General features: G+C 64.1%; 1 protein-coding gene across 1 annotated transcript; it reads right to left on the reverse strand.

Annotated features, from left to right (window-relative positions):
* Window positions 1-14,598, reverse strand: LOC125626702 (serine/threonine-protein kinase 17A). The gene is made up of 7 exons (XM_048830036.2): window positions 14,336-14,598; window positions 8,049-8,261; window positions 4,045-4,189; window positions 3,717-3,843; window positions 3,299-3,347; window positions 2,431-2,610; window positions 1-1,381 (listed from the first exon to the last, which is right to left on the reverse strand). The coding sequence occupies exons 1-7, from the start codon at window positions 14,428-14,430 to the stop codon at window positions 1,096-1,098; spliced, it is 1,095 nt and encodes a 364-aa protein (XP_048685993.2). The 5' UTR covers window positions 14,431-14,598; the 3' UTR covers window positions 1-1,095.
* Window positions 14,599-24,069: the final 9,471 nt, after the last annotated feature.

Raw genomic sequence — 24,069 nt, forward strand, 5'->3', positions numbered from 1 at the left:
TTTTTAAAGAGAGAAACTTTAATCCTTTATTTCAAAACCATGAAGCAACCACGGGGCAAGCGGCAGCACCCGGCAGCGCGGCCGCCAAGCCCAGCGCCGGGCGCGGCCGCAGCTGGGAGCGCCAGGCCCTGGCTGCTGCCCCACAGGCTGCCCTGAGCGGGAGCCCACTGGCACCACCTGCTGGGCCAGACACCTGCTGGGCCAGGCACCCGCTGGCAGGAGCTCCCGGTTCGGTCCCTGCCTGGCGGCCTGATGCCAAGGTGGGAAGGCAGGCAGACCGTGGGCTGCTCCAGTTTCCCCTGCAATCGGCACCTGGAGCGTCAGTGGAAATCTGGTGGCACAGCCACCTCCTAGTGCCACCTGCCCCTTGCCCTCACCAGGGCTCTCCCCGTGTCCAGCACGTTGGCACAGAACAGTGAGTCACTGCGGCCCAGTGGACCTCCCCCCGGCCCAAGTGGACCAGTACATTATTTGCTAATTCAGAAACAAGAGGCAAAGCTTGGGTCTGCTGCTGGGTGGGGTGGGGCCAGGCCGTGGGGCCCTTCCATGCCCCACACCAGGACGGGGGGGCATCCCTGTGCCGTAGCCCCCAAATGGAGCTTCCCGGGTTCGGAGCTGAAGCAGCCTCTGCCCTGCCAGGCCCTGTGCTCCTGCCGGCAGCTGCTCTGCCCAACTCCAGGGGAAGCTGCTGCAGATTTCGGTTTGCAGTTTGAATTGTGGGGATCTAGGGGTGACCCCCAGGGCTTTTCCAAGGTGTTTGTCTCCCATAGAGGCCACAGGGGCTCGGTCTCCTCCTGCAGCCGCTGCCTGGTCCAGCTCTGTGGGGCAGTGACCCCAGCAAGCTCCTGCTGGTAACGGGTGCTCTGTCCCCATCACTGACAGTGGGGGGCTCCCCTCCCCCCCAGTGACCCAACCTATCCCGTCTGGCTCTCCCGGGACCGAGGCGAAGCTGCTCCTGCTCCCAGGGAGGCCACCCCTCCAGGGGCCCATCCCTCCCGAGTCCGGGGCAGGCTCGGAAATGTGCCCAGCAGGCCCACGGCGAGTCCTGCGTGCTGCTCTCCAAGGCAGCGGGCAGAGGGGGCGCGGGCTGCCAGCTCAGCACACCAGCTCCTGGGCAATCTCCTGCAGGGCTGGGAACGGCTTCCGCGCCCCGGGCAGCTCCGTGTCCCGCCCCTCCAGGCCCCCCAGCTGCCGGCAGGGGCAGGGCATTGTGTAGGAGGCCACCAGCACCAGCTCCTTCTCCTCCTCGGGGCCACTGCTGCCCTCGCTCGCCGGGGCCTGCTCCGTCTCAGCCCGCACCGGGGACACTAGCTCCACCGCCGGGGCCGGGGCTGGGGCCAGCCAGGGGTGCTGGAGGCACTGCTCGGCCTTGGCCCGCTTCCTGCGGGCAGGAGGGAGGGGATTAGTGCTCCCAGCCTAGGAGTCCTTGGCCCTACCCCTGCGACTGCCCCCGGCCTGCATCACTGCCCCGGGGCTGCCCTGCCTTCCCGTAGCTCCGAGAGCCCAGCCTTCCTCCCGTACCGTGCTCGCATCAGGGGTGACAGCCAAGCAACGAGCCCCCTCCCCAGGGACACCAGCGAGGCCAGCTCCAGGGCTGATCTCCCCAGGTGCCGGGAGCGCGTACTTGGCAGGAGGCTCTGACCCGGGTGCCACATGCCTGAGGCTGCGTGGCAAGGTGTGACAAAGTGGGACTGTTCTTAATGTTTCCTCTGAATATTTTGGGGGTGCCTCAGTTTCCCCTATGCAGTTCTTAAGTATCTAGGGGGTGGGGTAAGGGTGTATGATCATTGCAGAGCCCTAGAAGGCAGGTGTGTGCAGGGGTCTGGACACAGAGAATGGCCAACACCCTGTTTCCTGGCAACTGATGGCCTGGGCCCTTCCCCCCTGCAAGGTAAGAGCTAAAGGGCTGGAGAACAAAGGAATCAGGTGACCTCCTGGCCCGGGAAAGGAACAAAGCCCAGAGGAGGAGGGGCTGGAGGGAGTTTCAGTTTGGGGCTGGCTGGGACATGGAGTGAAGGGCAGACGTGGTTGTCTGGCTCACTACCCCCCAGAATGGACCCAGCTGAGGGGTCCGGTTCTCTGCACCTACAAGCTCTGAGTTAGACCATGTTCCTGTCGTCTAATAAACCTTCTGTTTTACTGGCTGGCTGAGAGTCCCGTCTGACTGCGGAGTTGGGGGGCAGGACCCTCTGGCTTCCCCAGGACCCCGCCTGGGCGGACTCGCTGTGGGAAGCGCACGGAGGGGCAGAGGAGGCTGAATGCTCCGAGGTCGGACCCAGGAAGGGGGAAGCCGGGTGAGCTGTGTGTCCTGCAGACAGGCTGCTCCCAGAGAGGAGACTTCCCCAGAGTCCTGCCTGGATTCATGGGGAGCAGTTCCAGAGCATCGCCCGGGGACGCCGTGACACAAGGCCAGGGGGCAGCGGCAGGTACCTGGGGTTCTTGACGAGCAGGGAGCGGATGAAGTCGATGGCCTGGGCAGAGATGCCCTGGAAGACGTCGGGCGGGAACTGCACGTTCACCTGCGAGATGTTCAGGAAGGTCTCCTGCTTGGTGTCACCCAGGAACGGCGACTCGCCCGTCAACATGACGTAGGTCAGCACCCCGACACTCCTGGGGAGAGGCCCTGGGGTCAGAGCCCGCAGGGAGCCCAGCGGGCCAGGGCCTGGCTCCCCCCGGCGCTAGCCGCCTGGTCTGTGTGTGACGGGAGGAGACGCGGCAGCCGACAGGGTGGCACAGCCCCGCAGCCAAGGCCAGACCCATGAGACTCGCTGGCTGTGCTCACCTCCCTCCCGGCCCCTCCCCAGGCTGAGCCCCCTGTCACCCCCACGCCTCTGCTGAGAGTCCTTCCCGGAGCTGGGGGGGCCGATGGAGGGGACCTAGCCCTGTGCACCCCCCACACCCCACCAGCAGGCCCCAACTGCAGTATTGGTCATGCCCCAAGTGGGCACTGCGCCCCCCCACTGGGTGAGGGGCCGAGGACCCTGGGGCGGGCCACAGCGCCTTCTGGGGGGAGAGTATCTGCAGGGGCGGGGGAGATTCGCGCCCTCTCCCGGGGTGCCCCGTGCCAGGACAAGCAGGAACTCAGCTCTGCAGACGAGGCACCGCAAGCAAACGCTGCAGCTACCTGGTGACCTGTGGCGGGGGGAACATCACCAGCTGCCTCTTAGTGCCGGACCCCCATGCGCCGTTACCCTGCTCCCACCCCACAGGAGAAAGGACAGACCCGCCACCCTGACCCACAACAGGCCAGAGCTGACGCATGCCCCCAGGAGAGGGCAAAGGGACCCCAGAAACCTACCACATGTCGGTGGCTGTGCTGATGGGCTCGTAGCTCAGGACCTCGGGGGCTGCAAAGGGAAACGTACGGGAGTTACAGGCCCTGCCGCTGGGGCCAGCCTCTGCCAGCGACTCTGCCCCTGGGTGAGGAGGGCGCCCAGGCCGGCAGCGGGGGGCACTGGAGGGGGCAGCAGCTGCGCAGTGAGCTCAGCACAGGGCTGAACCGGCTCGGGGCGGGACCCATGCCCCGTGCCCGTCTCTGCTGGAGCGAGGTGCCAGGGCCCTTGGGCACATGGCTCAGAACCCAGGCACTTGGGGCAGATTCACCCCCGTGAGTGCACGACCGTTGTCTGCAGCCCAACAGGGATGGTCCCCCCCCCATCCCCGCCCCCTTCCCCCGCCCGTCCCTGGTCTCTGCTGCCAGCCGAGGTGCCACTTACCCACGTACTCCGGCGTGCCCAGAATCTCGCGCACCTCCCGCACGGCGTCCACCCGGCGCGACAGCCCGAAGTCCACAATGCGGATGTCGCCCAGGGGACTGCTGCTGGTCAGGAGGATGTTCTGGGGCTGCGGGGCAGGGGCAGGGTGTGAGCCGAGGGCAGGGGCCCTGGTGCCGGGGCAAGGGGAGGCTGCTGGGAGCGCTGGGGGAACCAGCCCTTTCCAAGCTTGTGTCCATCCGACCGCCCTCCCGGGCGCCCCCAGCAAGGCGGGTGCCAGACCCACCTCGGGCAGGAACAGCCGCCCTCCCCCGCCCGGCCTCGCCGGTACCTTCAGGTCCAGGTGGACGACATTGTTCTGGTGCAGGTAGGCGACGCCACGCAGGATCTGCCGCACCAGCCGGATCACGTCCCGCTCGGTGAAGGCCTCGTCCTGCTCCGCCACGCACTGCTGGAAGATCTCCCCGCCGGCCGCGCTGGTGGGGGGGACGGCAGGTGAGGGGGGGACAGAGCCCTGCCGGCAAATGCTCCCGCCAGCACCTGCATGTGCTAGCCCGCCCCCCAGCGCACGCTAACCCCCCCTTTTCCCCACTGCAGGCACAGCTCTGGCACCTGGTTCCCAGCCTCCCCCTCCACCCCTGGTGCTAAGCACTCGGCCCCGCTCCCCTCCAGTGCTGGGAGTCGAACCCAGGCGTCCTGACTCTGCTCGTTTCACAAATGGCAGGCGGGCGGGGACCCCTCGGGGAAGGGCTCCACCCCCATTCCCTGCGTCAGCACAGCCCCCCCCCCGGGCCCCGTACCCCAGCCCCCTCCTGCCGGGATCCCAGGAGATGGCTCTTGGCAGCTCACTCTCCTGGCCCAGCCGCCGTGGCCAACACCCAGCCTGCTACTCGCTGGTTATGTCCCCGCAGCAGCAGCCCCAGCGCCCAGAGGGCAGGGCCGTGCACCCAGCCTGGCAAGGCCCTGCCTGCTCCAGCGCCCGGCTCCAGGCCCAGCCGCAGGGAGCACGGCACCGTCCCCATGGAGCTGCTCATTCCCACGCTGCTGACCCTAAGGTGCCCCCAAACAGCCAGGATGCCGCATGTTCCTGGGCGCCCGCCGGGCTGGTTCCTCGCCCGGCGTGTCTCTGCAGCTCTGCGCAGGACACCCTCCAGCCTGTGCCAGTGATTAACCAGGAACTGCCGGGGCCGTTTCCCTGCCAACTGGCCCGCAGGGCTGTTCCCAGCCTCCTGGCAAGGGGTCACAGTGCCAGGCAGGCCCAGGCTGGGAGGGAACCAGGGGTTGGCCTCCAGGAACTGCGAGAGGCAGAAACCTCCCTGGGGAGCCTGCACCCATGGGACCAGTGAGGGCAGGAAGGGTTGGATACGGCTTCAGAGCAGGCCCCAGTCTAGGTGCCCCAGTGGGATGGGTGGGTCTTTGCCCATCCCCGGCCCTGCCACCCCAGGATCCTCTTCCCAGACTTCCCCTTTGGAGTCCAGCGATGTGCATCGTGGCAGCTAACCCCAGCGCAGGCTGGCTGGCCCTTTAAAGGGAGCTGCTGGCTGCTGGCCCCAGCTGGCTGGGATCAGAGGGGTGATGGCCCTGGAGGAGCTGAGACCTCAGGTTGAGTAGAGGAACCAAGGCGAGCAGCTGGCCCCGGCCCCGGCCCCGAGTGAGGGGCTGCAGCAGGTTGCTGGGGGCTCCGGGAAGGTGCCTGGGACGCGGGGCTCTAGTCCGGAGGCAGGGAGGTAACTCTGAGGGGACTGGCCTGAAGGGAGCCCAAGTGGGGTGAAAGCAGCCTTGGTTTGTTACCCTGGAAGGGGACTGAATTCTGAGGGAGTCATATGGAGGGCTGAGCCCACGAGACCGGGAGTGCCTGCCATGCCACGCTCAGCCACGCGGGAGGCTAGCAGGTAGCCACGCGCTGTGGCCCCCGCCGGAAGCCAGGAAGGGAGGGGGCAGATCGTGGCTTTCCGGGGCTGCAGGGCGCTGCCCCTGGTGCCCTGGCTTTGTGCGCTTGGCGCACCTGAGCAGAGGGGTGAGGTAGCAGCTGGCCCAGGCAGGGAGCCGTGGGTTCTGTGACTGCAGGAACTGGGGCCAGTCCCCAGTGTGGGCAAGGCCACGGAGGGGTCACTCCAGGCTGAGCTGCTCCTCAAATCTGGGGGGACTCTCTAGGGGACATCAGAGGCAGCAAGGCCCAGTGGTGAGGGCCCTGGACTGGGTGTCCGAACACCTAGGTTCTACTCCTGACTTGCCATGGGACCTTGGGCCTGTCCCTTCCCTTCTCTGGTCCCCTCCCACCCTGGTCTTGCCTAGTCAGCTTGAAACCTGTAGGGCAGGGACTGCGCTAGGCTCTGCATTGCGCACTGGGGGCGCTGATCTCGGATGTGGCTTGTCAGCCCCACTGCAGGAGCGGAGGGAGCGTGCGGACGGGCAGGTTTGCTTAGCTCACCTCATGCTGTGGTTACAGCGAGAGCAGATCACAGCCCCGTTCTGGGTGCAGAAAACACAGACAAAACCACTGGCTGCTTCTGGGAACTCGAGGCCGAGCTACCGCCGCATTTCAGAGACTGCCACCCACGCACCTTTCCCAGCGGCCGCACAGCGCGCCGGCAGCGGGCAGGGGCCAGCTGGGGAGCAGAATTCATCCGCCTTTCCAGTGGGCCCAAGACCCCTAGGGCTAGCGAGGCACTTTCAGAAAATCCCCAGAGCAGCTGCAAGCTTCTGTTTCCACCTGCGTGCCCAGCGGGGAGGGGTGCAGTTGCCAGGAAGGCCCAGGTCTCACGGGGTCCCCCAGCCACCTGGGCAGGTGCCTGCTGCCAGCACCACGTCAAGGGCTGTGTAATTAGCTGGTGTTTACACTGGCGCAAGGGGCCCAGGGTAGCATCCATGCCCAACACGCTCGTTACCCGGATGCCCAGCCTGCCTCACGTGCCCATGGCATCGTGCCGGCAACAGCCAGCCCCAGCCCAGCCCCTCCCGCTTGTTCCAGGACCAGTGAGGGGGGTACTTAGGAGGGTCCCAGCACCTCAGGGTCACCGGTTCCGACCCGGCCTGAGTGAGGAATGCCCCCTAGGCCTTGCTCCGTCCAGTCCCTACAGGGACATGAAGGTCGAGCTCTCCCTCCTCCCTAGGAGGGTGCTCCCCAGGCAGGCTGGGTTGGCACCCCTCCACACACCGCCCCGACCCACCAGCCTCTGGAGGGCAGAGCATGGGACCGTCCAGAGGCCCTGCCAGTAGCAAGAGCTCCTTTCCCACTGCAGGGGGCTGCCGGACCCATAGAACCAGCCCTCCCCCACCAACAGCACAGGGTCCCCCTTGCTCCGTTCCACCCCATGATCAGCCCCACCGTCCCCTCAGCCCTGCGGTGTGTCACTCCTGTCTCCTGCCACTCCCGTCCCTACGTCACTGTCCCGGCACCACCTGGGTCTCTTTCCCGGTAAGTGAGCCTGGCCTGGTTCGTGCAGAGGCCCCAGACAGGAAGCCACGCTCTCTAGGGACCCAGCCAGGGCCCTGTGGTGGAGCCGTGCGGGCAGGATGCGGCCCCGAGATCAGCAGCTGCCCGGAAAGAGAGCTGAGAAACAGGGCTGAGGCTGTTTCTCAGACACGCTCTGGTTAAGTCACTTCCTGCTGAGCTCAGCCCCAGCCATGCAGCCAGCCGAGGCAGCAGGTTTCAAGCACAGGTGCCAGGCAGGGCAGGGAGCTGGTGCCCTGACACGGGCCCCACCGCAGCCTGTAGGTACCCCCTGTCCGCACTCTATGGACAGGCTGTTCTAGGACCCTGGGAAGCACGTTCTAGCCACAGGAGGCTGCAGGGCCCTGATCAGAGACACCTCCCTGCAGCACCAAGGAGAATCCTCGAATCTCTGGGTGGGAAGGGACCTCAGGAGGTCACCTAGTCCAACCCCCTGCTCGAAGCAGGACCGATCCCCACTAAATCATCCCAGCCAGGGCTTTGTTAAGCCTGACCTTAAAAACCCCAAAGGAAGGAGATTCCACCACCTCCCTAGGGAACCCATGCCAGCGCTTCTCCACCCTCCTAGTGAAAAAGTTTTTCCTAATATCCAACCTAAACCTCCCCCACTGCAACTTGAGACCATGCCCCGCTCTGTAGAGGGTCCTGCCCCCGCCGACCCCACTGGCTGAACCAGGGAATGGGCCCAGCGGGCAGCCTTCGCGATGCAGAGCCAGGGGCGCGTACGGAAGGGCTGGGGCCGTGAGACCAGCAAAGAGGTGAGGCAGCGTGGGGCCCCGGCTGGGCTCAGCGTGGGGCCGAGGCGTGAGGGGCAGGGGGCCCTGTCTGCCCAGGCCCATGGCGGCGAGGAGCCCCGACCCGAGCCGCCGTCCGGCACTCACCACTCCAGCACCAGCACGATCTCGGCGGGTGTCTCGTAGACTTCGTGCAGATCCACCACGTGGGGGCTGCGGGCGGCCAGCTCCAGCACGGCGATCTCGTTGATGATGTCGAGCCGGCAGTCCTCGCCCTTGCGCCTCTTCCGCAGGAACTTGGCTGCGAACTCCCGGCCCGTGGCCTTCTCCAGGCACTTCTTCACCACCGCGAACTTGCCCCTGCGGAGAGGAGCCATCAGGGAACTGAGCAGGGGCTGGCCCCGGCCCCTCCATCACCACGCCCCCTCCCCACACTGCGCGGCCCCCCTGCCCTCCCTCCCCATCTCTTCGCAGCCAGCCCCCGCCCCGGCGAGCCCCTGAGCTGTGAGAGTCACCACAAGGTGCAGCTTCCGCGACTCAGGGACCAGCCCTGGGCCCCCAGCCCTGGGCCCAACCCCCTGCCCGTCCCCCACAGGCTGTAGTGCCCACGGTCCTCTCCCCCATGGGGGTACACCCCCCTGCCCCAGCCTGTGACCGAGCAGCCCCCTTTGTGCAAATGCCCCAGCCCCTGCTTCCCGCAGGAAGCTGGGGGCACAGAGGTGAAGGAGCAGCCAGGCTGGGGGTGCTGGCTCGAAGGGTTTAAGTGGCACTCGGGCCAGTGAAGGAGCCTTCAGCCTCCCCTGCTATGGCCTGCACCCACCGGCGGTGCCAGGCCCAGGGCGGGCGCTGACAGGGAGGCCCGGCGGGGGGAGCATACAGGGGCCTGGGTCAGAGGGAGGGCGGAGATGGCTCTACTCAGTGCTGAGAAGGGGGTGCACAGGCCTCCCCAGCGTCATGCACCCCGACTGCCAACCCGGCCCCCAGCACTGCAGAGACCCTACAGCTCCCCTGTGGCCCCCTGAGCAGGGGTACGGCCTGGTATCCCCATTATCCACAGCTGCGTTCTGGGGCTGGAGAGTGACAGCCTGGCTGGGGACCTCTGGGACCTGCGGTATCCACAGGGCCCCCTCCCTGTGGGGGAGTGCGACTTGCAGCTTAGCTCCCCCAGGGCCAGCCCCAGAGCCACTCAGACGCCCCCATCCCCCTGCCAGGGGAGCGCCCTGCAGATTTGCACCCGGGGGGAAGAAGCCACCAAGCAGGGGCAGGGTAGCTCCCGCCCTGCAGGCAGAAGGGTCACGCGGGGCAGGGAGGAGCCAGGATCCCGGGATCTCACCGTGTAAACAGAGAGGTTCCCTGCTGCCGTTTCCAGGAACCCCTCGCCTAAGGGGAACCACGTGTCCCAGGCACCAGACTCCGCTCCTCAGCGAGCGGCAGCTGGGGGCACCCCAGAACCCCAGCACACAGGCCCATTTGCACTGTGGAGACCCTGGGGCAGCAGCCAGCAGGAGCTCAGAGACCTGCCAGCACTTCCCCCACAGGCTGCTTCATGCCATACACGTGGGTCCCAACCGACCCACACGGCTCCAGCCACAACCAGACAGCGGCAGCCCCTCCTGCGAGCCAGAGGAGCCGAGCACTCACCCTGCACAGGATCGCAGCCACCTCACCCTGGCCCCCCAGCTCTGGCTCCAACCACCCCATAAGCCCAAGCAGAACCCGGCTTCCAGGCGAAGTCCCGGCCCAGCCCTACCAAAACTGCCCCTTGGCTACGAGAGAGAGAGAGACACGGCTTTCCTGGCTGGCACAGGCCACCCCATCCTGGCACGAAGCAGCCCTTCACCCTTGCCAGCCGGCCCCACGCTGTGCCGTGCCATGCCAGGAAACCGTGCATCAGCCAGCACCTTGGCCCTGGCACAGCCTGAGTCTCTCCCTGTCTCGCGTCATTGGCCCCGAAGAAAAGCGGGAGGAAGCCAGAGCAAATTGCTCCCAATTAGCCGGAGCCATCCAGGGACCTAGCCCTTGTCCCCGGGCGTCAATCGGCGCGTCACAGGCCAGGCCACCCAGCCAGGCCCGACCTGCCACACGCAGTGTCTGGGGCCTCTCCTAGCAAGGCCCTTTTGGGGAGTTGGCCCCTCAGGCAGGCCGCCCATCCCCTGTCCCTGGGCTCCAGAGACAAGTGGCCTGGGTGAGGCTAGCGAGAGATGACAGACCCCTCGCCCAGCTGCTCCCCCGGCTGCACCATTGGACAGAACTGGAGAGCTGGCTCATGCCCAGCCCCAAGCCGCTCGGCTGTTCTCAGGGCCACCTCTGGCGACAGCCGCTCGTCCCCAGAACGTTTGGAAATGGCACCCTCCCCCCCCCCCCACAGCTCTGCCAGGGCCCCTCAGTCCTGCCCGCGGCCCCCTGCCAGCCCAGCCCTGGGCTCCCCCCGCCACAGCTCTGCCAGGGCCCCTCAGTCCTGCCCGCGGCCCCCTGCCAGCCCAGCCCTGGTGCCCTTTGCTCACACCCCAGCTCGGTCCCCGGGGGAGCCCCCCTTTGGGAGCTGGCTCTCCACTGGCAGCACGCAACCTGCCCTGGGCCCAGGGCTCTCCAGGGACCACTGGGGCATGGGCTAGTCCAATTCACTGGTCAGCTGGCCCCAGCCACTATGGCACCTGGCAGGACCATGGCAGGACTCCCCTCTCTGAGCCGGGGCTCCCTGCGGGTCACTTAACCCCCTGCGGCAGGCATGGGCAGCAGCAGCTCTGCACCCTCCTGGGCTGGGCCAAGCAGTTGGGGGGGAAGGGGGGGCCCTTCCTCCAGGATGAACCCTCCAGTTTATTGCCATGCAGCCTGGGGACCCTGGGGTAAGCTGGGAGCCCCTGGCCTCCTTGGTCAGGTGCACAGAGAAGTGGGGCAGGAGCAGCGACTGGAATTCCAGCCCAGGGGGATGCCCTTTGCCTCCCGCCCAGCAGCCCCAGAGCCCTTTGCTCCAGCCACCACCCAGCTAGAGGAGCTCCCTTCCCAGGAGCTCGGCCAGCCGTCTCCACCGTGTGCCCAGCCTGGGCTGACCTAGGATTCATGGCCTCCCGTCTCCAGGAGCCTGTTCATTGCCCCTGAGCGAGCGGAAATTGGACACGAGTGCGTCGCGCTGCAGGAACGTTTCATGCTGCAGCGGGTCAGCATCTCGCTCTCTCCCTGCAGCACGAGGAGTTGACACCCCCCACCCCAACTGCTCCTCACTGGACCCCACGGCCAGGGCAGCTGAAGGAGACCGCAGCCCCTACTCTGCAGACCCACACTGTGGGGCTCGTCTCCAGGGTGTCCTGTGCTAAGCTGGGGCAGATGAGACAGGCTCCGCCTGGAGCCACTTCTCCTCCTGCAGGAAATGAGCCACCTGCTTCCATGGCTTGTGCTCCCAAAGCCAGAGGGGCAGCTGCAGCCAGCGAGCTCCTGAGGATGATGCAGGGAGCAGGCCAGGGGCTAGGTGCCCGAAAGGAGCCCCCCGGTTCTGCTTCCCTCTATGCCCAGGAAATGCAGGGACCAGCAAGCTCCCAGCTCTGTGGTCAGCCGGACTCCTGGGTGGGTCCTCGAAGTGTTGCTCAGATCAGACAGTGCCAGGGGATGGGCATGGGGGCTGTGCAGCCCAGCAGGGCCCAGCTGCTTTGAACCCAGCACTCTGGGCTCACAGGTGCCACCCAATGGCATCTGGGCCCAACCACGTGGGCGGGGGCAGGTGTTTCCCCATCAGACTGGATTTGGTTCATCTTGGCTCCTCCTTATGCACCTCCCAGGCCAGCCTGATGTGCCGACCCCACTCGAGAGAGACCCAGAGCAGGAATGGCTGGGGGGGTGGGAGAGGGGGCTGTCGGTCAAGGTTGTGGGGCACCAGAAGAGCTTGTGTCTAGGGAGCCCGGGTGAGTAGCAGGGGCTGCAGGGCGGGCTAGAGGGGCACCAGCAGAGCTGCTGCAGGAGGCTTGCCCAGGACCGGGCCTGGCTCCAGCCATGGGCAGTTTGTCTCTCACTTTCACAAGCTCTGAACTTCATGCTTGAATTCTTCTTTAAAAAAAGCATAAGGAGAGCAGGCGCCACTCCCTGAGGGGCGGGGAGGGGCTACACAGCCACCACTAGGGGTCTCTCGGCTCTTCCCGGCGGTACAAGGACTGTGCACTGGGCTGGACACCGGAGACCTGGGTTCAGTTCCCATCTTTGCCACAGACTCCCCGTGTGACCTTGGCTGCGTCCCTTCATCTCTCTGGGCCTCAGTCCCCAGCAGTGGGATGGAGATGATTGTTCCCTTCCTCGCAGGGAGGCTGGGGGGACACAATCCACCAGTGACTGTGAGGCTCAGACACTGGGTTGGGGCAGCTGGGCCTATCTCCTGGCTCTGCCAGAAACAGGGCCACACTGGCCCCTAGGCCACAGGCACAGACGGAAAGGAGGCCCTGCGGGCTGCTCCCAGGGTGACGTTCTCAGGGTCGGAAGGTGGGGGCCAGCCTCTGTGCTACCTTCCCCTTGCTGAGGGCAGGCAGCAGCCAGTGTGGACTAGGGCAAGAGGTGGCTGGCACAATGGCTAAGACAGGGTGAGATGCCAAGTCCTCGCCCAGGCCGCGAGGGCATCAGGCTCCGGCTCAGAAATAGCCTCCGCCACAAGAACCCAGCTGCAGCCGTCTGTCCCGGGCAGACTGTGCTGCTAAAGATAGCCAGGGTGGGTACCAGCTCCGGCCTCAGCCCTGGGGAATCCAGGGCTGCTTTCAGAGTGCCAGCAGCCTGCTAAACACAGAGAGCTCCCCCATGCCGGTGGCTGCTCGTGCTACGCCTAGGGCACACCACCTGCCCAGCACCCAGTGACTCCGCTCTGTGCAGAGCCGCACGCCACAGGGAGGTTGGTCTCCTCTTGGCTAGCAGGAACTCAGCAGGTAGCAAGAGACTTGCTCTAAGCAAGAAACCGCACCGCACTCGGCTTCCGACAGTCTGCAGAGCACTGAAATGCTGGGGGCCTCCCTGCAACCAGCTCCCCCCGCCTGACACCGGGCAGCTACAGCCAAACAGCACTTCAGCGGCGGGAAAACCAGCGTTTGACAAAGCCAGGCGCCGGGGGAAGGTCTCAGAGAGATGGGGGTGCAGGGCTCTCTGCCCCGTGGGGGGGGGGGGGGGAGGGACAGTTACAGGCTCTCTGCCTGGGGGGGGGGGGGGGGGGAGGGTTACAGGCTCTCTGCCCCCGTGTGTGGCTGCGGTTTGTGTGACAAGAGATTCTTCCTTCACCAGAAGCTGCTGTATTTCCTTCCCCTCCCCCAGACGCCGCAGCCCGACCTGGGCACTTTCGGTTGGTGCCAGCGAAGTGAGGAGATGGGCTAGGAAAGGCCCTTTCCATGCCCCCCACGGGTTATTTCAGGCCCCAGAGGGGAAGGGGATCCCAGTGGCATCCCTCCACCCCCCAGTCCATGCTGTGCCCGGCTCCCTGCTGCAAGCCTGGCTCAGGGGTCAGCTGAGGACACTGGCGGTGCCTGCAAGGAGGCCTCCCCACCCCTGCTCCAGGCGGCAGAGTGAGCGACAAACCCCAAGGGCCTGGCGGCATCTGGCGATTCCACCACCTCCTCTCCCGGCCCCGGCTCTCAGCCAAGAGCTGCTGCCACAACCTGCAGGGCCCCGGGCTCAGGGCTTGTCCCCTGCCTCAGTGGCCCTGGGCTGTGACGCCCACGGGGGCAGCTTTGTTCAGTGCTCCCCGCATGTGGGCACCAGCGGTGCGGCCCCAAGCGAGGCCACACACATCGCGCCCCCCCGGGGGCTTGGAGCCTGCTCCCAACTTCCACCGCGCACTCACGGCCCCCACCGCGGGCGCTCGCAGCCGGGGGGCGAGGCCCCAAAACAGCGCTTGGCCTACGCTTCCCCAGGCCGAGACACCCGGGCCATTCACACACACAGACAGCGAGACACACACAGCGACACCCGGGCCATTCACACACACAGTGACACACACCCACAGTGACACCCGGGCCATTCACACACACAGCGAGACACACACAGCGACACCCGGGCCATTCACACACACAGTGACACACACCCACAGTGACACCCGGGCCATTCACACACACAGCGAGACACACACAGCGACACCGGGCCATTCACACACACAGCGAGACACACACAGCGACACCGGGCCATTCACACACACACAGCGACACCGGGCCATTCACACACACACACACACAGCGACACCCGGGCCATTCACACACAGCAACACACATCCCCCCGCCCCCCAACTAATTCACACACTGTCAAGCACAAGCTGAGCGGTCACACACACACACACATTCACACACTGACACAAACACGCCCCCCCCCCGCACCTGCCAGACTCAGCCCCCCTCTCCTTGCTGCGGGCCAGTGACTGAGGGGCGAGCGGGTCCCTAGTCTGGGGGCACCACGGGGGACCCCTCCAGCCCCCCGCTCACCTGCCCAGCTCCCGGCCCAGCAGCGTGTAGCTGTCGGCGAAGCGCTCCGTGCGGATGCGGGTCTGGGTGTGGGCGGCCATGCCCTGGCGGCTCATGCTGGACGGGGCGCCCAGGGGACGCTGCCGAGACGCTCGGGTCCCGGTGCTGGCCCCGTCCCGGGCGAGGGGGAAGCGGCTCTGGACGGCTCGGTCCCGAGGCCGGGGCCAGCTCTGGTGTGCAGCGAAGTCTGGCTCGGCAGGGCCCGGGGGGGGCCGCTCAGCCCCGTCGGCGTCTCCTCCTCCCGGGGGCGGCTCCAGGCCCGGTCCCTCCCCCTGCCTCTGCGGCGGCGGCTCGCTGGGGATGGGGGGGTCCGTGCTGCAGACAGCGCGTGGGACGAGAGACCCCCCCAGCCACGGGGACACACCTGGGGACCCTGGACGTGGGCACCCAGGTGAGGCCTCCTTGGGGAGGGGCAGCTCTGCGCCCCCTCCTGGGCTGGGGAGCAAAGGGGGGGGGTGCTGCTTTGGCCCCAGGGAGCTGGGGGCAGCCCCGGTAGTAACAGTTCTCAGCACTGGCCAGAGGCAGAAGCATCCCCCATTACCCGCCCCCCACACCTGCCCCTGCCCCCAGCTCACTCCCCAACCCAGGACCGGGTATCTGCCTCCCTACAAAACAGAAACAGGCCTGAAGGCCGTAGGCAGGAGCAGCCCTACAGTAACAAACCCTTGTTTGTTAGGTGTATTATATTCAACCCTACAATAACAAACCCTTGTTATTTAGTATGTACTACGATAACAGGCCCCGGCCCCACTAGCGTCAGGCATTGCACAGGCTCCTGGGACACTCACCGTCTAGCATGCCAGAGGAATGACAAAGCCAGAGGTAAGAAGGGAGGTTTCACAGACATTCCTCCAGAGAGGAATTCTGGTGCCCTCAGCAGCATCCAAACAGACCGTGAACAAGCACCAGGGCCCTCTTCACCATCTCTTCCAGGACAAGCTCCATAGACTCCCTCTCCTGTGTGCTCTAATGGAGCTTGGGGACAGGGAGCGGTTGGTGCACAGGTGGGACAAGGTTTGCATTGGGTTCTCCCCCACCCCACCCCCTGCAGCACTGCCCATGTGTTTCTGGCTCCACGATCCTGGTGCTTAATGAGCTGCCGCAGAGAACCCCCATGAGGCAAGTGTGCAAAGCCCTGACAGACTGCAGGGGTCTGGAGCAGGTCCTCATGGGACAGCTGCCACTGCATTTCAACCGAGGCTGGCCACCCGCCCTACACCCAGGGTGAATTTCACCCCGTGTGCTCAGAATTCCTCCCCAGTTACTAATCCATAAGGAAACTGGCACCTGACACCACACGTGGGAACCCCTGTAGATCACAGTTAATTACAGGACGTGGGGACGTCATCCCAATTATAATTATAACACTCTGTCACTGCCTGGGATTGCTCCAGACAGAGCTGTGAGGGAGAAGGATGCTTCTGAGCTGCGATGTAACAGAGGAAGTGACTCCGAGTGGGGGCTGGGTGGGTGGAGCAGCACCAGTGAGAGACACCCTCACCCCCTGCAATCGACCAGCGCTGCAAACAGGCACTGGGGCAGCAGCATCGCAGGATCCGGCATCCAGCACTGGGATCTCTGGGCTCTTTCATGACGACAGCTCAGCTGCAGGGGGGCCTGGTTATGAGACGAACGTGTGGCTGGGGAAGGCGCAGAGAAGAGCTACGAAATGACTCAAGGGGTTTGGAGGAAGCGAGAGACTCACAGAGCTCAAGCTGGTTAGCGTCCCAGAGAGACGACTGAGCGGGGATTCGAGCACGGCATGTTTCACGGGGAGAAAATTCCCGGTGCTAACAGGCTTTTTACTCGAACAGGGAAAGGCAGAACAGGACCCAGCGGCTGGAAGCTGAAGCCAGACGAATTCCAGTTAGAAATAAGGCAGCGGTTTGTAACCGGGCGGGTGACTGACCACTGGAACAAGCTCCTCAGGGCACTGGTGGTTCCCCATCTCCTGGGGTCTGCAGACCCAGACTGGTTCCTTTCTGGGTGACGCTTTAGTCAGACCCCAGCTCTTGGGCTTAGGACGGGGGAGCTGGGGGATTCTCTGGCCTGTGCCATGCAGGAGGCCAGACTAGACAATCTAGCGGTCCCCCCTGCCCTTAAAATCCAGGAATGTATTAACTGCAGTGCTACGGATGGGACCAGCTCCAGCCAGACCCTGAATCCTAGAATCTCAGGGTGGGAAGGGACCTCAGGAGTCATCTAGTCCAAGCCCCTGCTCAAAACAGGACCAATCCCCAATTTTTGCCCCAGATCCCTAAATGGCCCCCTCAAGGGTTGAACTCACAACCCTGGGTTTAGCAGGCCAATGCTCAAACCACTGAGCTATCCCTCCCCCAATTGCTTTGCTCTGATGTCATTCTGCAAGGCACCATCTCAGCCACTGTCATTGTGGCTTCAGCCAATCTGCCGCAGATGTGACCCCATTCAGAGAGGCCCTGGTCAGGCCCAGCTGGGATCCACCTGGCCTTCCTGCTGCTTAGAAGCCTGCGGAGTAACTACCCAATTCCCAGGGAGAGTGATAGGGCATCTCGTGGGCCCGTCTGTCTGGTGCCCACGGTGAGAGCTCTGCATGCCAGCCCTGTGCCCTCCTCCAGCCCCAGCCAAGCATTGCTGGAAGGGAAGCCCGGACAGGAGTGTACAGGGTCAGCACTGCCCACAGGCTGCAAAGAGGAGCTGGCCAGTGCAGAGTGAGGCCTAGCAGAAGGATCTGGATCCAGAGAGGCCACGCCAAGCGCCAGTGGGCAAGGCAAGGGGCCGAGTTTAGTCTGGCTCCTCTTTGGAGCATCCCCCACCACAATCCCACCGGCTGCCTCCAGTTCTCCAGGTCCCACCCGTTGGCTTCCCTGAGTCAAGTTATCAGAGCAAAGTGCAGCCACATGGTCTAACTGTCCCCAGCGAGGCTCTGCCCAGCTCCAGCCACAGCACACCCCGCTGGGGACAGGCTGAGCTCCCTCGGACCTGGCTGGGCCCTGCCCACCTGCTCTCAGCACCGACGCTGCTGCTTAGCACCTCAGCAAAGCCACTGGGGCTGGGGAAGTTACCATCTGAGCTTCTGCCTCCCAGTGCCAGACCTGCCAGGGGATGGTTGGCAGGAATCAGAGGGGCTGGTTCTCAGGCTGTGACTGGCTGCAATGCCTTGGAGAGGAGCAAGGAGCCAACCAGAGGTGCAGGTGGAGAATCACCCTGGCATCTCTAGGACACCTGTCTCTCCAAGGGCTTTGCTACCATGCACAGCACCCATCTTCTCCGTCAATGGAATGCTCCCACCTCTGGGGCACGACATGGCCGCTGCTAGGGGGGCAGGACACTGTGAAGAGGGGCTCCCCATGTTCACCTGCCACAGTGAGGAGGGATCATGGGAGAGGCATTGTGCTGGTGCCTGATGGATGGCCCCGGAGATGGGAACATTGTCCCCCCAGCAGGGAGGGCACAAGCCTTGCCCCACCACACTATGGGCTATGGCCCAGCCCCACAGGGCCCTGCCTATCACCAGCTCCCTACCAGCCACTCCCGGCTTCCAGTGCCAAATCTTGATCAGTGACTGATAGTGGTGGATGCAGCTTAGGGTTCTGCAAGCTTCCCACCCCCAGCTCTGCTGGTTGTCCCCCAGTCCCAACCCACAGCCCCCCGCTGTCCCAGTCTGGGGTTGCCCTAAGCCAATTGCCCGTCAGGCTGAGCTGTGGGGTGGTTTTGTGATGTGGACAGGTATCCACCAGGAACCAATGGAGCCAGATCATCCCATTTCAGGAACACTCTGGGTTTACTCTGTCCCCATGCATCCTGAGAGCAGCCCCAGGGGGAGGGGTGGGAGCCAGCAACAGAGCTGTCTCTCGAGGCACGGATCAGGGATGGTGATAAACCTGGTGTCACTGAGCAGCTGTGGGCCTGGAGCAGCTAGCGGGGGCCGTGACACCATGGTGATGGGCAGGAGCATGAGGGACAGCCAGCAGCCTTGGGATCACTACCCCAGTGTCTCCCCGTGCCCCGCACACTTGCTGGCATCGCTGCTCAGTACAATTCTCCTGCAGTTCTGTGGTGAGTGGCTGCTGCTGCAGACGGAGCTGCCTGTCTGGACTCGTTTGCGACGAGGGAAGGGAACAATACAGCCCCACGGGCTTGTTTCACATATGGCGCAGTGCTCCAGCCCCCCCGCCCCCTTTCCCACTGGCATATGGCGCTGGGCCATGCAGGGAACTTGCTGCCAGGCTGCGAGGCCCAGCTTCCATTGGGTCTGAGCTCCCATCAAGAGATACCAAGCGCATTCCAGCTGGGGACCCCCTGCCCAGCTGGTAGGAGCCACGGCCATGGAGAGAACAGTCCCTGTGCAGCAGGGAGAGGGAAGGGAATGGGCAGCTCAGCAGGCCCCTGCCAACCCCAGAGTCATGGTCCTGTCCAGCTGCGAAGGAAAAGGGGGGAGTCTCTGCCCTGGACTAGCCGTGGAGCCTCGGATAGCAGCCACGGGGCAGAGTCATGGCCTGGGGCCTGGCAGGGGGATAAAGCTCCATAAAGAATCTGGCTCTGTGAGGTCAGCGCCAAATGGGGAAACAAATGCTCCCTCGTCCCCTAGAAACATCTGGACTGGAGGCTGACAGCCAGCCAAGGGGCCTGCACTGGGGCCAGGGATCTGGTGGCTGGGATCTGCTCTGGATCACTTAGAAGGGTGGGGACCCGGTAATCAGGGCCCAGCACCGCCGTGGGGTTCCTCAGCTCATGTTGGGGGTGATTAGGCAGTGGGTTTAATGACAGTTAACTGGGAACTGGAGGAGTTTAGCTCTGCTCTCCGATGGGGCTCGTTAAAGGGTTTATTACATGCTGCTTGATGACTTCATTGACCTGGGGTAAGTGATGCACTGAGGGGTCCCCTGCCGCGGCCAGAACATGGGCCCTCACCCTCCCAGGAGGGTCGGCCCGGGCTGTGTTCATGCAGTCGCTCCCTCTGCCACATAATGCAGCCGTGTCTCATGTAGCCACCCCTTGGAGCCCATCCTGGCCCACCTGTGAGCAATGACCTGGCCAGGGGGCCACTTGGCAGCTCATTGGCTAATGAGGACTTGGGGCTGGCAAAGGCTGCCAGGTGGCGGCCGAAGGAGGGGCTCACAAGGATAAGAGCTCTGGGGACGTTAGCAGGAGCTGCTGGCTGGTGAAGAGAAGTGAGTACAAAGGGGCAGGGACACGGACACGGACACGGACAAGCTGCTTGAGGACTAGAGAGGGCCTGATGTGAAACTCAGTCCTGCAGGAGGCAGGACAGGATTCAAGGCCTGCATGTGGGAGGTGATACTTGTTGCCATTAGCCCCCAGCCAGAAGAAGGGCTGGATATTGAGGGGTTTCAGAGTAGCAGCTGTGTTAGTCTGTATCTGCAAAAAGAACAGGAGAACTTGTGACACCTTAGAGACAAACAAATTTATTAGAGCATAAGCTTTCATGGGCTACAGCCCACTTTGTCGGGGGACTAATGAGGGGGAGGAGGGGTTGTACCCTGTAAAAGGAGTTAACCAAGGAGGTTAACCTCCCCACCAAGGAGGCCTCTTGTTCTTAGACCCTAGCTCCGAGTAGCAGACCGCCAGCCCCAGCAGGGAGCTGAGGCCTGGCACTGGCAGGGCCACCAGGGCGTGTGCTGGAGGCTGATGGCCCATCACAAGCTGCCTTTGGGGTGGGACACAGCATCAGCAAAACAGCGCGGTGCAGTGTGACCGCACAGCAGTGGCGTGGGGTGGTGGCCGGGAAGTGACATGGAGCAGCGTGAAGGCACAGGAGTGACATGGGGTGATGGCCGGGCAGTGGTGCGGCACAAGGAGCTGGGGGACGTTGCCTAGGATGGAAATGCCCAGACTGTAACTTGACCGGGGGCAAGAGGTTCCTTTGGGTCTTGGGGTGACAAAGAGCAGAGACTCCCTGGCAAGCCCCACCCCACAGTGCCCAGGAATAGGCTGGCATAAGGCAGTGCTGCCTGCCATGGGAGCTCTGCCCCGTGGGCCTGGGTCTGAGTGGGCAATGCCGGTGCTGGGACAGGGCACCCAGCAGAGCCCATGGGAGCCCATTACAGCTCCTGCTCCAAAGCCAGAGCAGGGCCGGGGCCAGCCCTGGCCTCAGTCTCGCGCCCCAGGCCTGAGCTGCCCCTCTTCATGTGGAAGGAGCTGGCGGGCTCAGAGCCGGCCAGCATTCCCCTGGCAATGTTTAGGCATTTCCTGCCTGGCATGCTTGCCCCAAATCTCATTAAAGCCTCTCCACTTGAATTCTTTCATGTTTTATGGTGGGGGTGAGGGGGGGGTAGTGCAGTGGTAACTGGCTCCTGGCTGGCCCACCACTCTGCCCCCAGCACAGCCCCCTCCCCTTCTCCCGGGGGAGCCCCCTCCCCTGGGGCCACATTGCTTTGTCCCTAAATGGGACTAGTTCCACAAATCTCCCCCGGGAGCCTGGCTCGAGGCCCCACCACCCAGTCTCTGTACCCTCCAAACAAGGGACGCAGAGAGGGGGGTTGACATGGCCCCGGACTAGCCCACAGGCCAGATTATGGCCCTGGTCTCTCTGGAATCACACCCCAGCCCTGACTCTGGACTGACCCAGAGACACTGTAGCATTTGAAGGGCAGGTCACTACTATGCAGCCATGGCCTGTTCCCGGGAGGGACTCTCCATCAGCGTCGCTAACCCACCTCCCCAAGAGGATGGAGCCAGGTCAACGGAGGAATTCTGTCTACACCAGGGCAGAGATTGATTTACTAGTGCTCGAGCCAGGGATAGAACCCAGGCGTCCTGGCTCCCAGGCCCCCCTGCTCTAACCCATTAGACCCTGTCCCACTCTCAGAGCTGGGGATAGAACCCAGGAGTCCTGCCTCCCAGTTCCCTCCCCAATCCTGCTGGGTGAAGAGGTGACCTCACCCTGGCTGGTAAATCAGTCAGGAAAAGGCAGCTCAGAGAGGAAACAATCCCCGGGCGCTAAAGCCGGGGGGTCACAGTGTTCCTCTCTAGGGCGTGCATTTCCCATCACCATAGCACAGAGAGCTAGGGAGCGATACGGTGGGCGTGTCGGGGGGGCTGAGCCGCTGCAAGTGTCCCCAGCCCAGCTCTGAGATGCCAATCGCCCCCCAGCCTTTGTGTTCCCAGCAGGCAGGGGGCCAAACTGATAAGAGCCCTGCCAGGAACGACCTGAGGGAGCGGCTGGCCCCCGGGGTCATGGGAACGAGGCTGCCTGGGGCTGGAGCCGCCCTTCCCTAGGAGCAAGGCCGCCCCCATAATGCAACGTCCACCCCTGGAATTGGTGGGAGGGGGCACAGCTGGCTGGAAGGGGCCCTGTGGTCGGAGCATTAGGAGATGCGCTGTTTGCCCCCGCCCCGCTGAGCCCCCCAGCCAAGAAGGGCCATGAGTTACGAGTGGGGGTTGTTGTGCTGGGGGTTTAACGGGATCCCGCCTGACCCTGGAGGGACCTTCAGGCTAGAAAATACTTTTTCTCCCAGCGGAAACAACAAGTCAGGCATGTCTCCCTCAACCCAAATGTTAAGGGCACCGGCGGGGAGTGTGTGGGCTAGCCGGGGGGGCTGCGGGTTGGGATTCAGGGGCACCAGCAGAGCTGGGGGGAGCCCAGGGCTGGGATTGCAGGGGGCTGCAGGTCAGGATTGAGGGGGCTTGGATGCATTGAGGTGGCTGCGTGAGGATCCTGCCTCTCCAGCTGACACCAGCCAGCACTCGGCTGTTCTGGGTGGCAAGGGGCCGTGTTCCAAGGCTTTTCCGAGCCCTGCGCTCTGCTTCCTGGCCCCGGCTGGTAACTTCAGCCTTTGCTGCTCCCAGGGCGAAGCACGGAGCCCACGAGAAGCATGCTCTGCCCTGACGATGGCTGCCCTACCATCCCCACGGTGCCCTGGCTGGCTTGGCAGGTGCCCCAGCTCCCGGCCCCACAGGGAGGCCCGGAGCAGGGCAGCAGCAGGCACCCACCCTGTGGAATTGTTACCGGAGAAGAATCCATACGTTACAATGTTAATCAGCATTAATTACCCAACGGCCTCGCCCCAGCCAGGGCCTGCCCGGACTTGCCTCAGTCTGCTGGAGCCATTTGGGGCTTTGCTGGGGGGGCAAGGGCTGGGTCACTAGCCCTGGAGACGGAGGGTCTCTGGGCACCCTTGGGCCGGGGACAGGTTCCCCAGCACAGTGCCTGGGGCCCAGCCAGCCCAGGGGGTGTGGGCTCATGTCTACAAGAAACTGGAATGAGGCCCCCCCAGCTCAAGCCACGTGGGCCACCAAGGAAGGCGTAGAATGCACCAAGCACCAGTCCTGTCCCTGTGGCCAGCCGGAGCTGGCTGGGGACAGAATAGATTTTCACAGGGGCTGCGGGGGAGGCGAGGTTCCCCCAGGGCCTTGTTACAAGTCAGCACAGGCAGGGTAAGCACCTCCCCAAACTCCACCCCAGGTTGGCGAGTCCTGTCTGAACTGGACCCCAGAGCCTCACACAGCAGCTCTGCCAGGCGAGCCCCGAGGGTGCTGCACATGGGCCAGGCCGAGCGGGGCCGGACTCCGCTGGGAGCTTCTCTGGGTATTTCACTCTCTGATCTGCGGCACACCTGGACCCGCCCAGGGCACCTTCCCTGAGGGTTATTGAATTTCCTGGGAACCCCCAGTGGGAAGCAGTTACAAAACACCATTAACTCCTCCTCTTCCCCTGGGCCCCTGCCGGGATGCTGGGCCCTGCTCAGCACCTCCACCAGCAGATGCATCTATCTCTCTGCAGCTGGTACCAGCATTAATGGAGAGATGCTCCCTCACCCCTGGGAGATGGGCAGGGCCTGTAGCACCATTTCACTGCGGGGGAAACTGAGGCACAGAGCAAGGAATGGACTCAGCCCAAGTGACTCCAGTGGCCTATCTGGGAATAGAACCCAGGAGTCCTGGCTCCCGGTCCTCCCTGCTCCAGGCCCACTCAGAGGACGTGGCATGCACCATGGAGACCAAATTCTCCTTCCCATCCATTGTTTGTGGTAAAGAGGGAAAACAGCCAAAATAAACAGGAAAGTGGGAAGGAGGCAGCTCCGCATGGAGCCATTTGGGGCCTTTATGCAAGGCAGGGGGAGGGACTTACAGCCTGCACCCCTCAGCTGGTCCCTGCATCCTTGGGCTGAGAGAGGCCAGAGAGGGGATCGCCCCAGCCTGGCTGAGCAAGGCCAGAGGGGTTGGAGAGCTGCTTCCAGGTCTCGCCTCTGGGGAGAAGGAAGCTGGGTCCCACTTTGCCATACAGAGCAATGCATTTCTCTTCACCTGCGCATGCCGTGTCTCAAGGAGTAACTCTGCACTGCCTCCTATCCATCCTTCGGCAGCCAGCCTGCCCCCTTTGTCCTGGGGCTCCCAGCCTGCCCCCCCACCCACACCCTCCGTCCTGGGGTACCCAGCCTGCACACCATGCATCTCCGGGCTTCCTCGGCAGGAATCGCCAGCATTGCGTGCTGGAATTTAATACCAGCTCTGTTATGTAACCTGGCTTCTTCCTGGGACAGCAAAGCTTCCCCTCCAGGCTGCGCAACGGGATGGGCAGCTCTGCCATCACGTGGCTTCTGGAAAACAAATCACTCTGCAAAAGGGAAAATAACATTACGGTTCCCTGGGGCCGGCTCAGCACGTTCCACCTCGAGCCCACTGCCCCCATGCTGGCCAGCCAGGGCTCACCCCTGAGGGATCTGCTACAGCCCTCTGTTCCCTTCCAGCAC

Source organism: Caretta caretta, chromosome 27, assembly GCF_965140235.1.
Source record: "Caretta caretta isolate rCarCar2 chromosome 27, rCarCar1.hap1, whole genome shotgun sequence".
NCBI classification, from domain to species: domain Eukaryota; kingdom Metazoa; phylum Chordata; order Testudines; family Cheloniidae; genus Caretta; species Caretta caretta.